We start from the raw sequence: 14,551 nt of genomic DNA, 5'->3' as shown, positions 1-14,551 counted from the left end.
CTTATCATGTATTTTAGAAAATATTAATCAAGCATCTAAAAAATAAAAAAAATATTAATCAGGCCTTTAATTTTTTTAAATCTGTAAAAAAATGTTGATCACGGCTTGAAAAAAAGTTAAACAATTATTTTAAAAATGTTAATCAAGCATTTCAAAATATTATATATGCATAAAAAAGTTAACCATGTAATAAAAATATCTTTTTGGAAAAAAGTTAATAAAGCATTTCAAAATCTTAAATGTATATAAAAACAATATTAACTATTTTTTCGGAAAACGTTAATCTTGTACTTGAAAAATGCTATCAAGCATTTAATGTCAAATTGTTGTATTGGAAAAATGTAATCATGTATTCAAAATGTTTTAACCTTGTGTATAAAAATGTTAAACTTCTATTAAAAACTGTATTATATATATACCAAAAAATTATAGTGTGTATGGAGAAAAGTATACATAAAAATATATATTTTAAAAAATGTGAAACATGTATATAAAAAATTGCAATGTATGCAAAAAATGTCGAATGTGTACTGAAAAAGGTGACATGTGTTAAACAAAAAAAGAGGAAAATCGAAAAATAAATTAAGAAAATCGAGAAACCCAGAAAACGCCAAAAGTTTTAAAAATAAAACAGAAGAAAGGGAATGAAAACCAAAGAAAGCAATGCAAAAGAATGGGAACAGATAAAGCCAAAAAAGAAACAAATAAAAATGAAGAAAACCGATAAAAACCGTGAAAGAAACAAAAGAAAAAACTAAAAAAAGTATAAAACTAGTGATACCCAAGAAAGAAATAAAAAATGAAATAAAAACAAGTGAAAACCGGAAAGAAAACCTGTGAAATATAAGAAAACAGGAAATAAAAAAACGATGAAGTAACAGATAAAACCGAAAGAAAACATAAAGAAAATGACAAAGAAAAAAAACAGACTAAACCTGTACGTGCACCGCGCAAAACAACGACCAGCGGTCTCAAATATAGAGCGATCTATACAAAATGAACAAACAAAAAGGCCCAGCTACAACAGGGGGAGAAGAAAGTTTGAGGTGAGACGGAAGGATCTATCTCCTACTCCCTCCGTTCCTAAATATTTGTCTTTCTAGAGATTTCAATAAATGACTACATACGAAGCAAAATGAGTGAATCTACACTCTAAAATATGTCTACATACATCCGTATGTTATAACCATTTGAAATGTCTAGAAAGACAAATATTTGGGAACGGAGGGAGTACAAGCGAGATATAGTCCTGGTGTTCGAGTAGAGCTAACTAGTCTTCTTTTAGTGGGTCAGCCATGTAACTGGAACCAGTCCCGTCTTTCCTGGTTTGGGGACATTCTAGAATGTTCCTCCATTCGGTTTTTTTGCTTTCCATGTTTCCATCTAAATTTGTTTTGCGGGGTTTCATCTAATTGTTTACATTTCTCTGGTTTTCCCATCAAGGGATTTGTTTGGATTTTTTCGTTTCCATTTTTGGTTTCTTCTATTTTATTTTTAAATCTCACAAAAAAAAAATCGAATTCATGATGGTTTTGAATATGCGCACATTTTTCAAATTTTCCCCAAAAAAATTATGAACTTCTTTCGCATTCATGCAATTTGTTAATTCCCGGATATTTTTCAAATCCAATAGCTTTTAAAAAATAATCAAGCATTTAATCAATTCCATTTTCTATTTTCCGACTGATTGTCTCAACTGACATACATGTTGCGTCAATCGGCATCACTACTTCTCCTCAAAAGTAGCAGTAGAAATGGCTGCTGTAGATCCATCCACCCACGTTAAGTAAAAGGTTATACCAGAAATATACTTTTGCTTGCAAGGCTACATGTCTGAATTTTGACTGTATTCCAACATCAGTCCAAATTTTTGTTACTGCATTCTAAGGCCTGTCTGAATTTGACAGAGTTATAAATGGCATTGAGCAACAATGTAATGTACATTTACATGTTTTGTCATACTACACAACACAACTGCACAAGCTGCTGCTGAACATCCTCTATTCGGAATAAGCTACATCAGTAAGTACATTGACATATAAATTTGGAGAATCTACAGTAAGTAATTGATTGGCAGAGCATGTTATTTAATTTACAACTTGTGTTATTCTTCCAGGTGTTGAATGCATCTTTCTGTCATGATGCTTCAGTAAATACTGCATGTTATTAACTGATGAACTACCATGCTATTTCGACCGCCTTCTCGGCAGTAAAGAATTAATGGTTGGATCAAATCTGACCGGGGTGGAGGGAAAATTCTCTGTATACGCTATGTTCTGATATCGATATGTGCAGGAGAGCTGGAGAGGGCCTTCACTTGCACGCCATTTGTCACTGGTAACCATTCAGATGAGCGCCATGAATGGCATGGCAGCTTATTCGGCGCTGGGAGCGGGAGGGCGTGTGCCGATATACTCAAAACCGACAACGAGGAATGCTAGGCCTTGAATGAAGAGGTAGATGTAGTACCCTTTGTTTGCATAAAACAAATCGTAGAAACCACATATAATTATGGAGGTTCCAACAAAAATCTCTGAGCAGTTGTACCTGATAAAAAGAACACACACATCAGGCATTATTTGACAAAACTAGAAAACGCGAAAAACCCGTAGTTTGTACGCAGTAATTTCAATTAGCATATATCGTAATGTACTAGCTTTGAGACAATAGATTTTGCTTACTTGTCCCATAATTTTATTCTCCTCTTCTTGAGCTTTGGCACTAGGGGCGTCGTTAGCTCAACATCTATCACTTTCACAGCATCTAATGCTTCCATGGCTGGCTTGGTCTTGTTGGCATCTCCCAATTTCTCAGTGACAACCCACTCATTGACTCGTCCGGCATCTAGAAGACCGGTTACCGCCGCTTTTATCCGGTGCAACGACATCACATTCTCAAAGAGGACCCAGAGGATCACCAGATGAAATGAACTGAAAGTGTGACTTTCTTGTGTTAATTAACTGAAGTAACAAACAGTACATGTCATTCTGAAAGTTCAGTCTTGAAATGTGTGGTTGTTACCTTGGTGATCCAAGAGCCTTGCAGAGGGTGATAACGGTTGGAACGTAGACCACGCCCCAGAGAGGAATCTGAATCTCAGGGAAGAAAACGGACAACGGGATCGCGAAGCAGTAGTAGATGAACGTCACCGTATGGGCAGCAATCTTCCCAACGAAGAAGAAATCGTACAAGAGGTGGAGCTTGCTCCAAAATGACACTTTCTGCACAGAGAAAATTAAATGTCAGTCAATAAGATGGTGTGTATCAGTGGGTGGTGATGAGTCCTCCCTTATTAAGTGCAGAAATGCAGACCTTGTTCTCTAGAATCTCTACCAACATTTTCTTGAACAGGTTTGCAGGTCCACACGACCACCTGTGCTGCTGGAATCGGTACGCCTTGAATGTGCTTGGCAGCTCACTCCTGACCTAACCACGCACAGATCCGAGCATCGTTATATTTTTTTTTCTTGATGGGTTTGGTTATTTCTGGTAGAGAAGAAAGTTAAAAAAAGTGCATTAGTCTTTGGCTTACTTTTACGGCGCCAACATACACGAACTTCCAGCCCTTCAGCGCCGTGCGAACAGCCAGGTCCATGTCCTCCACCGTCGTCCTGTCCTTCCACCCACCGGCATCGTCGATTGCCGATATCCTCCAGACACCGGCCGTCCCTGGAAGATGTAAAAATCCCCAAGAGATCATTCACTCAGCGTGCTCATTTGGATGCTTGAGCTATGCATATATGATATGATGAAGCCAAGTTTAGGTACCGTTGAAGCCGAAAAACGAGTAGACTATGGACCCGGCCTCCTGCTCAAACTTGAAATGGTAGTCTAGTGACATTTCCTGGAATCTTGTCAGCAAACACTCATCCGAATTAACTGCATAACAAACATAACAAATTATTAGACCAGGAACCAACTAAGTCTTTCACAAAGAACACAAAACAGAGTACATGAGGACTGACCGAACTTCCAGCGGGTCTGGACGAGGGCGATGTCGGGGTTGTGCACGAGGAAGGGGACGGTGCGCAGGAGGAAGTCGGACTCGGGCTGGAAATCGGCGTCGAACATGGCGATGAACTCGCACTCCTGCACGTAGTCGTGCTTCAGCCCCTCCTTGAGCGCGCCGGCCTTGTACCCCTTCCGGTTCCCTCTCACCTCGTACTTGATGTTCACCCCCTTTCCTTTCCACCTCTGGCACTCGATCTCCACTAGGTCCTGATAAAAATGGAACAGAAAATACGGTCAGTTTCATTTGGTACTGTGCAGTTGGGTGATCTAATCTGCTGTCCAAAACTCTGCAGCAGTAAACACTTGCTCATGCCTTTTTAAAGGTTCAAGACTGCATCTACAACTGCATGCCCAAATTTTAGTACCGGGGGGAATTAAAAGATGGGTATTCAAGATAATAGTTTGCCACAAGTAAAAGCAACAATTTGCCTCAATTAATCGCATTTTATCTGTAAAAAAAGGAAAACTAATCTCATCTTCAAAAAATATGGTAGACCCCCGATCTCTGCATCAGGGTATGCACACGGCCATATCACCGTTTCTCTTTTTTTTTTCTCCTCAAAAAGATATCACCGTTTTTCCTTGAGAGTTGGAGCCTGTTATGCACGGTTGCCCTAAAATAAACCATGTTCTTTAGTAGTACCCCAATGTTATCTGGCGACCATTTCCCAGGAGGAAAACCACAGAGAACCCCCTCATAGCCATATGATCAAGATCTAACTGTGGTAATTTTCGGATGAAAAATGCACTAAAATAAACAAAATGCCATTTTTTTGGGGTCAAAAATGCCATCTCCAAACACTAAAACTGCCAGCTGCGGTGATCGCAGATGCCACCCTGGCCAGCGAACGGTTGTTGGGTATTGCAGTCCTTAGTAGTATTGTTTTTGCCTCGTAAATGAGATTAGTCTTGTGGATGAAACTAAGGGTGTGTTTGGTAACATTCTCAACCTAGCATGGTTGTTCTCATCTGATACATGTTGAGTGTAGACATGTTGAGTACATGCATTTGGTGTTGTTTGATAGCGGTGTATGTTTAGACATGTCGGTGGTACTATAGCAATCAGTTTTTTTAAAAAAAAAAGTGAAGAATTTGTTTTCAATTCTGTAAAAAAATCTTTTAAAACATGAATAAAAATTTTAAAAAAATTATATTTTGAAAAAAATCGATTGTTTTTTTGAAATTTTAGAAATTTTTGAAGATATAAACAATTTTTGTGGGGAAAATTATTTTTTGGAATTTTGAACATTTTTTAAAATATAAAAAATTATGAAATTATGAACATTTTTTGAAAAATTGAAAAAAGTTTTAAAATGTCAATATTTTTTCAAAAAAATAGACAGATTTGGAAATTTGGAAAAAAGATATATCGCCGTTTTCCATCGGCGTTGGAGCCTGTTTTGCACGCTTGTCTAAAATAAGCCATGCATAAAAGACTGTAAAAAATCAATCGCGCCTTATATTTTAGGAAGGAGGGAGTAATATCGTGTTTGCCATGTAAACCGGATTAGTCTTGCCGGGGGGTATCCTCGTTTTTGAAGAAAAAAAATGGGTTAGTCTTGTGGATGAAAAAACCCCTCCAACGGCCAGCTCGGCTATGGCACCAAAGTGGGATATATCCGGGAAGGAATCCACGGACATGGTCGCCAATATAATGTTGGAATCCGGCGCCGCGATCGAACGCAAGCGCGCTAGCTAGCCTAGCCTAGCCTAGCTACGCCGCACACATTATCACCACATGTTTGGACTTTGGAGTCACCATGCGTCCATGCCTGGAATCCGGTGCGCCGAACGAACGCGACAAGCAAAAGCGTTGAGCCAGCTACGCGGCGCACTACCAAGCCCACGTGCTACACGCACGAGGCAACGCCGTCAAACGATGAGTAGTACTGTACTTCCTCCGTCCCAAAATTCTTGTCTTAGATTTGTCTAAATACGGATGTATACATACATCCGTATTTAGACAAATCTAAGACAAGAATTTTGAAACGGAGGGAGTACTACTGTAGCGTGTACAGTCTTTCACCTTTTCTACTTTTTCTGGAGGGTGTGAAAATAAAACTGAAGCGAGACGTTGACCTGACCAGAGAGGTGAGTTGCCGGCCGGGAGAATCGGGGACGGGGATGCATGGAGCAAGATAAGAACATGCTACATGCTTGGTTTATACTCCTGCTGCTGGCTGACCCTACCACTTGGCAACCAATCAAGGTGCTCCCACGTGCTTCGGGGCCTTGCAGTGGCAGCAGAGATGCTACGGAGGTGGTGTCATTATCAGTGTTTCCTCGATCGATCAAATTTGGATCCAGTGTTTCGGAAGAACATAAAAAATGGCTCCGGCCACGTAACCTAACCCAGTGTCACACCTCCTCCTCACGTTGCTCGATCGCTCACATGGCCACCGCGTATATATTCTCAGTTAGTTATAGGTCGGGGCATAGCATTTCCGATGGCATGATCGGGAACATGTGTGTCATGTTCTGGCGATGCTGGGTACCGGGTAGTATCATGCCGGAAAAGAATAGAGTATGTGTGTCATGACCTGTACGTGAGGCCATGAACCCTACTCCATATATAGTAGTACTCGAGGAATAAAAAAATCTTAAATTCTGTCGCAAACAAAAATGTTACTATAGCGGAAGTAAATGGCAAAGACCAGATGGCATGGCATGGCAGAGCGGAGCGGCCATGCTGGGTGTCATAGGGCATGACCTGTACGTGAGGCCATTAACCCTAGTACTCTACTATATATACTTGAGGAATAATACTTCCTAATTCTATCGCAAAAAATAATATATAGCGGAAGTGGATGGCAAGACCAGATGGCATGGGAGAGCGGAGCGGCGCCGGCCGAGTAGCGAGTACGTACAAATCATCGGCCGGCATCCGGCAGCGACCGAGTGGCCAAGTGGGTAGTTTGGCGCGTCCGCCGGAGCCAGGAAGATTGCTCCATGCCGGACGGCCGCGCCGGTTTCGGCTTTTTTTTTTTTTGAAACAAGGCCGGTTTCGGCTTTAGACAAGGCCGGGATCCTCTTCACGCATCGGAGTGGGATGCTCCGGCTGCCGCCGGGCAATTGATTGTGTGCACATGCACGCATGTTGTTGGCCACTGCTTCTGTTTCTGCTTGCCTGCGAGCCATGTCTGTGTGCAGGACTCGGTATGGGGCGATCGATCCACAGAAATAAAGGAGCTAGTAGAGCGACAGTGTTTTTTTTTTCTGTCAAAAAAGAACATGTGTTTTTTGCCAAAAAGAAATCGCAGGAATAGTTTTTACTCCTATCAGCTTCATGCAGGTCAGCAAACACGCTTGCCAGTCACGGGCTGGGCTCACTGGCTGGCTCTCACTAGCTAGCAAACAAGCCGATCGGCCAACCACTTCTTCATCTGCACTTATCACGGCCGGCATGTCATGTGGCAACTGGTAGTCCCCAAGTTGCGAACAAAACCAGCCCATGGTAGGCCTAGGACCGAAACGACAGGCCGGGCGGCCATGTCACCCGTCTGTGTGTGTGTGTGTGTACGTGGTGCCTGCCACGCTGCCAGCGCGGCGGTGCCAGTGCCAGCCACGAAACGACGCCGCCGGCCGGCCGGCCGGCCACACAGGGGGAGGGAAATTATGCATGTACTAGTACGTACAGTAGTGGGACGGAGAAAACGAAGGCGCGAACATGCACGCACGCACGCACGCACGTACGTACGGGAATAATGTGAATTATCACGGCTTTTGCAGCGACGAGCAGAGCTAGATGCGCGGCGGATGGATGGGTTGATTGATTGCATACGTACCTTTACAACGGGGTCCGTGGAGTCGTCCAGCACCTGGATCACCACGCGGTCCGACGGCCACTCCAGCGCACATGCCGCCCCGATCGACAGCTTGTACACCTTCATTCATTCCATTCCATCCATCCGATCAGATCCAACCACACCAAAGAAAATCAGTAAACAAATCCCATCACACCACCACCAGCTTGCCGCCGGTCAAAATCAATCAACATTTTAGCAGAAGCTCACCTCGCGCTCGTTGTACATGGGGATCTGCACCAGCACCACGGGGAACGCCGAGCTTCCGCCGCCGACGCCGGCCTCCTCGTCGACGCCGCCCGTTTTGCAGGCCGACGCGGCGATCGGCCGCCACTGGTACCGGCGCTCCGGCTTGTGCCCGAAGGCCTTGGCGGCGAAGCAGACGGCGGCGACGAAGATCTTCTCGAGCAGGATCATCACCGTCATGGTCAGCGACAGGACCAGCAGCAGCCGGATGGCCGGCACCACCAGGAACGCCCGCGCCTGCGCGCCAGCCCACGCGCATTGCGCCGCCACGGCCGCCCAGTCCACCCGCACCGGCAGCTCCGCCCACACCCCCGCCGCCGCCGCCATGAACTCCTCGCCGGCGCCGGCCATCCCCCGACGGACGGCCGGGTGGCTGGATCTAGCGGCTAGGAGGAGTGGTGACTAGACCTGGCGCAGATGCTGACACGACTAGCTGGCTGGCCGCGGGCTAGGTAGGTGGATGGAATAGTGCGGGCTTATATAGACGGCGTGGACTGAGGGAGGAGTAGACGCGCGTTGATCGGCACATGGCGAGTGAGCGATGGGTGCTCCTCCATATGGGAAGTGGTTACGGGTCAGATGGTCTTGGTCTGGCCAAGCTTTTATTTCTCTCCGAAACAGCTTCTCAATGGACAGTGGGATGTAGATGCATGCCATATAGTAGTATTTGCGTGATGAGTTCTGGCGGTTGGTGAGATGAGTTGGATGGGTGCATGGGAATGTGGCCATGAGCTACTGACTTGTGAGTGTCCAAGTGGTGGTACTACGTACTGGTGCTATTATTGGTCCATTCCGTTGGTATTTAGGGGCCACTTGGTGTGTGTATTATTGGTGTATACAGTAGATATAAAGGAAAAGGTACTACGGTGACATGGCAACGTACGTGCGTACGGGGCGTGGGGGTGTACGAGTCAGCAAGAGTACCCCAGGCCTTGTCTCGACTCTCGAGCAGCAGCCATGTCCATGTGGCCGGGCCGGATCGGATCGGACGGAGGCGGGAGCTGCGCATGTTTGTTCACATGCGTATGTCCTCCTGCCCACTGGCTTGGACAGGACAGACTCGGCTCCAGCGTCCTTGTTTTGGTACCCGGAAAGTGGATCGCCGGCGGCCGGGTGGCCAACCGGGCATCGGCCAGTGACATGGCCTATGGCCGATCCGATCGGATACTTCTCTAGGCAGGCGTGGTAACGCAGAAGAAGAGACGCAGGGTCGCGGTCAGCCGGCGCGTTTCACATGGGGAAACACGAGATGAGCTCGCTGTTGGGGTGTGGACTTTCTGTCCGTCTTTCTTCTGCACAGGCTTTCCACCGCGTCCGACCACCCGGTGGGTGTCCGGCGAGCGTGTCTCCATGCTCAGTGCTCACTCGTTCTGCTTGCTTACTTTTCCTCTTCTTCGTCGTCTTCGTCGTATTGAACCATGAAGCACTGCAATGCAACTCTGTTTCCCTTTTATCTGAATTTGTGTCTCTGCTCTACGGCGATCCAAGAGCAGCTCCAACCGGGCAACTCATTTCGGTCCCCACTTCTGTTTGGATCGCCGTACACAAAAACGCTGACCCAACGCGCTGACCCATTCCCAAAACCGGTCCGCTTCGCGCCGCTCGTCCTCTCGGTGTCCGTTGCGGTCCCACATGTCGACCGGCCAACAATCCTAAGCGGTCATAATTAACACGGCCACCTACCGAGGGCCCGCCTGGCAGTGTGTGGAAGGACCGTGTGCCCGTCCTTTTTAATTGATGCGTGCGACGGGACCGGCCTCATCCACTCCCTGTCCTCATCTGGCCACCTTTGCTCCGGCGTGGGAGTGGATGCGCCGGGATGTAACAATCCTCAGTAAGTAGCCCTGGATTACTCTTACAATCTCTAGATCGGGATACAAATTCGATCTAGGGTTCCAAGCAAGGAAGGGGATAGGTGTGAAAAGAGCCAAGAGCTGGGAGGAGGAGGTCTCGCCCAACGACGCCGATACAGAGTAGTGATCCAACGATGCCTGTCAACTCCACACAGGCAGCCCTAAATACACATTCACTGGACCCAGTTCTCTCCTTGGACTCGACGGTTGGGCTGGCCCCCTCGCTTGGGCCGGCTCTGCTGGGCCGGGCGACGTGGTGTTCCCGTGACATTCCCCCCTCCTTGAGATGTGGCTTGACCCCAAGCCAATGCTCTTGGAAATCTTGACTGGAGAGGGATTTCGTCTTCCCAGGAGGCGAGCGACTCTGGAAAGCCCGGCCATTTGACAAACACTTGATCGACCATGCATGTCCCTCGAGCCACCGATCGCCGCTTCAGGAACTTGAAGTGGAAGAAGGTCTTGGTCCAATACAGGTAGCTCAGGAAGTACCGTCGTGGACGGAGGCAGCCCAGCTCGAAGTTGCGAAACATGGATGACCGGGTGGATCTTGGTGTGGTTAGGTAGGGCAATCCGGTACGCCACCTCCCCTACGCGAGCAAGAACCTGAAAGGGGCCAAAATACCTGAAAGCCAATTTATGGTTAGCACGAGCCACCACGGAGGACTGGGCATAGGGTTGCAGCTTCAGATAGACCCAGTCGCCAGCTGAGAACACACGATCTGAGCGGTGCATATCAGCTTTGCTCTTCATAACTTGATTCGCCCGATGAAGATGCTACTTGAGAAGGCCCATCACTGCTGCTCTGTCACGGGTCCAGGCAGCCAGATCTCTCACCGTGTCATCAGCAATGTTGGTGATGCCAAATAAGCGCGGTTTGTGACCGTACAGAACTTCGAATGGAGATGTTTTCAATGTCGAATGATATGATGTGTTGTACCAGAATTCTGCCAAAGCTAGCCACTCGACCCACTTGTTCGGACAGTTGTGGACGAAACAACGCAGATATAGCTCCATACACTGATTCACACGCTCCGTGGTACCATCCGTCTGTGGGTGGCGCGGCGAATATATGTTTAGAGTGGTATGAGTTAACTTGCATAGCTACTGCCATACCTGTTGGAAATATGCCCTAGAGGCAATAATAAATTGGTTATTATTATATTTCCTTGTTCATGATAGTTGTTTATTATCCATGCTAGAATTGTATTGATAGGAAACTCAGATACATGTGTGGATACATAGACAACACCATGCCCCTAGTAAGCCTCTAGTTGACTAGCTCGTTGATCAATAGATGGTTACGGTTTCCTGACCATGGACATTGGATGTCGTTGATAACGGGATCACATCACTAGGAGAATGATGTGATGGACAAGACCCAATCCTAAGCCTAGCACAAGATCATGTAGTTCGTATGCTAAAGCTTTTCTAATGTCAAGTATCGTTTCCTTAGACCATGAGATTGTGCAACTCCTGGATACCGTAGGAGTGCTTTGGGTGTGCCAAACGTCACAACGTAACTGGGTGGCTATAAAGGTACACTACAGGTATCTCCGAAAGTGTCTGTTGGGTTGGCACGAATCGAGACTGGGATTTGTCACTCCGTGTAAACGGAGAGGTATCTTTGGGCCCACTCGGTAGGACATCATCATAATGTGCACAATGTGATCAAGGAGTTGATCACGGGATGATGTGTTACGGAACGAGTAAAGAGACTTGCCGGTAACAAGATTGAACAAGGTATCGGGATATCGACGATCGAATCTCGGGCAAGTATCGTACCGCTAGACAAAGGGAATTGTATACGGGATTGATTAAGTCCTTGACATCGTGGTTCATCCGATGAGATCATCGTGGAGCATGTGGGAGCCAACATGGGTATCCAGATCTCGCTGTTGGTTATTGACCGGAGAGTTGTCTCGGCCATGTCTGCATGACTCCCGAACCCGTAGGGTCTACACACTTAAGGTTCAATGACGCTAGGGTTATAAAGGAAGTTTGTATGTGGTTACCGAATGTTGTTCGGAGTCCCGGATGAGATCCCGGACGTCACGAGGAGTTCCGGAATGGTCCGGAGGTAAAGATTTATATATGAGAAGTCCTATTTTGGTCACCGGAAAAATTTCGGGTTCTATTGGTAACGTACCGGGACCACCAGGAGGGTCCCGGGGGTCCACCAAGTGGGGCCACCGGCCCCGGAGGGCTGCATGGGCCAAGTGTGGGATGGGGACCAGCCCCAGGTGGGCTGGTGCGCCCCCCCCCCCCCACAAGGGCCCAAGGCGCCTAGGGTTTGGGGAGGGGGCGCACCCACCTAACTTGGGTGGCAAGTTTCCCCTCTCCCCCCCTTGGCCGCCCCACTAGATGGGGTTTTGGGGCTGGCCGCCGCCCCTAGGGTGGAACCCTAGGTGGGGCGCACCCCCTCCCTCTCCCTATATATACTTGAGCACTTGGGGGGGCTGCAGACAGATGAGTTTTGACTCCTTCATGGCGCAGCCCTACCTCTCTTTCTCCTCATATCTCGCGGTGCTTGGCGAAGCCCTGCTGGATCACCACGCTCCTCCACCACCACCACGCCGTTGTGCTGCTGCTGGATGAAGTCTTCCCCAACCTCTCCTTCACCCCTTGCTGGATCAAGGCGTAGGTGACGTCACCGGGCTATACGTGTGTTGAACGCGGAGGTGCCGTCCGTTCGACACTAGGATCTCCGGTGATTTGGATCACGACGAGTACGACTCCATCAACCCCGTTCACTTGAACGCTTCCGCTTAGCGATCTACAAGGGTATCTAGATGCACTCTCCTTCCCCTCGTTGCTAGATTACTCCATAGATTGATCTTGGTGATGCGTAGAAAATTTTGAATTTCTGCTACGATCCCCAACAGTGGCATCATGAGCTAGGTCTATGCGTAGTTTCTATGCACGAGTAGAATACAAAGTAGTTGTGGGCGTCGATTTTGTCAATTTACTTGCCGTTACTACTCTTATCTTGATTCGGCGGCATCGTGGGATGAAGCGGCCCGGACCGACCTTACACGTACTCTTACGTGAGACTGGTTCCACCGACTGACATGCACTAGTTGCATAAGGTGGCTAGCGGGTGTCTGTCTCTCCCACTTTAGTCGGATCGGATTCGATGAAAAGGGTCCTTATGAAGGGTAAATAGAAATTGGCATATCACGTTGTGGTTTTTCACGTAGGTAAGAAACGTTCTTGCTAGAAACCTATAGCAGCCACGTAAAAACTTGCAACAACAATTAGAGGACGTCTAACTTGTTTTTGCAGCATATGCCTTGTGATGTGATATGGCCAAAAGGATGTGATGAATGATATATGTGATGTATGAGATTGATCATGTTCTTGTAATAGGAATCACGACTTGCATGTCGATGAGTATGACAACCGGCAGGAGCCATAGGAGTTGTCTTAATTTATTTATGACCTGCGTGTCAACATAAACGTCATGTAATTACTTTACTTTATTGCTAAAGCGTTAGCCATAGTAGTAGAAGTAATAGATGACGAGACAACTTCAAGAAGACACGATGATGGAGATCATGATGATGGAGATCATGGTGTCATGCCGGTGACGATAATGATCATGGAGCCCCGAAGATGGAGATCAAAAGGAGCAAAATGATATTGGCCATATCATGTCACTTTTTGATTGCATGTGATGTTTATCATGTTTTTGCATCTTATTTGCTTAGAACGACGGTAGTAAATAAGATGATCCCTCATTAAAATTTCAAGAAAGTGTTCCCCCTAACTGTGCACCATTGCGAAAGTTCATCATTTCGAAGCACCACGTGATGATCGGGTGTGATAGATTCTAACGTTCACATACAACGGGTGTAAGACAGATTTACACACGTGAAACACTTAGGTTGACTTGACGAGCCTAGCATGTAGAGACATGGCCTCGGAACACAAGAGACCGAAAGGTCGAGCATGAGTCGTATGGTAGATACGATCAACATGAAGATGTTCACCGATGATGACTAGTCCGTCTCACGTGATGATCGGACACGGCCTAGTTGACTCGGATCATGTAATCACTTAGATGACTAGAGGGATGTCTATCTGAGTGGGAGTTCATAAGATGAACTTAATTATCCTGAACATAGTCAAAAGGTCTTCGCAAATTATGTCGTGGCTCGCGCTTCAGTTCTACTGTTTAGATATGTTCCTAGGGAAAATTTAGTTGAAAGTTGATAGTAGCAATTATGCGGACTAGGTCCGTAAACTGAGGATTGTCCTCATTGCTTCATAGAAGGCTTATGTCCTTAATGCACCGCTCAGTGTGCTGAACCTCGAACGTCGTCTGTGGATGTTGCGAACATCTGACATACACATTTTGATAACTACGTGATAGTTCAGTTAAACGGTTTAGAGTTGAGGCACCGAAGACATTTTGAAACGTCGCAAAACATATGAGATGTTTCGAGGGCTGAAATTGGGATTTCAGGCTCGTGCCCACGTCAAGAGGTATAAGACCTCCGACGATTTTCTTAGCCTGCAAACTAAGGGAGAAAAGCTCAATTGTTGAGCTTGTGCTCAGATTGTCTGAGTACAACAATCATTTGAATCGAGTGGGAGTTGATCTTCCAGATGAGATAGTGATGTTTCTCCGAAGTCATT

At 46.5% G+C, this 14,551-nt stretch overlaps 1 protein-coding gene across 1 annotated transcript; it reads right to left on the bottom strand.

The window, feature by feature from the left end:
- Window positions 1-1,834: 1,834 nt before the first annotated feature.
- Window positions 1,835-8,655, bottom strand: LOC125546148 (probable glucomannan 4-beta-mannosyltransferase 11). Its single transcript, XM_048710311.1, has 9 exons — window positions 8,025-8,655; window positions 7,797-7,895; window positions 3,966-4,218; window positions 3,769-3,879; window positions 3,533-3,669; window positions 3,313-3,426; window positions 3,022-3,221; window positions 2,682-2,930; window positions 1,835-2,547 (listed from the first exon to the last, which is right to left on the bottom strand). Exons 1-9 carry the CDS (start codon window positions 8,409-8,411, stop codon window positions 2,376-2,378), a joined length of 1,722 nt encoding a protein of 573 aa, XP_048566268.1. The 5' UTR covers window positions 8,412-8,655; the 3' UTR covers window positions 1,835-2,375.
- Between the last annotated feature and the right edge of the window lie 5,896 nt (window positions 8,656-14,551).

Source organism: Triticum urartu, chromosome 3 (assembly GCF_003073215.2).
Source record: "Triticum urartu cultivar G1812 chromosome 3, Tu2.1, whole genome shotgun sequence".
Lineage (NCBI taxonomy): Eukaryota > Viridiplantae > Streptophyta > Magnoliopsida > Poales > Poaceae > Triticum > Triticum urartu.
Note: the sequence above shows the minus strand (reverse complement) of the source record. Positions and strands in the feature narration are given on the sequence as shown.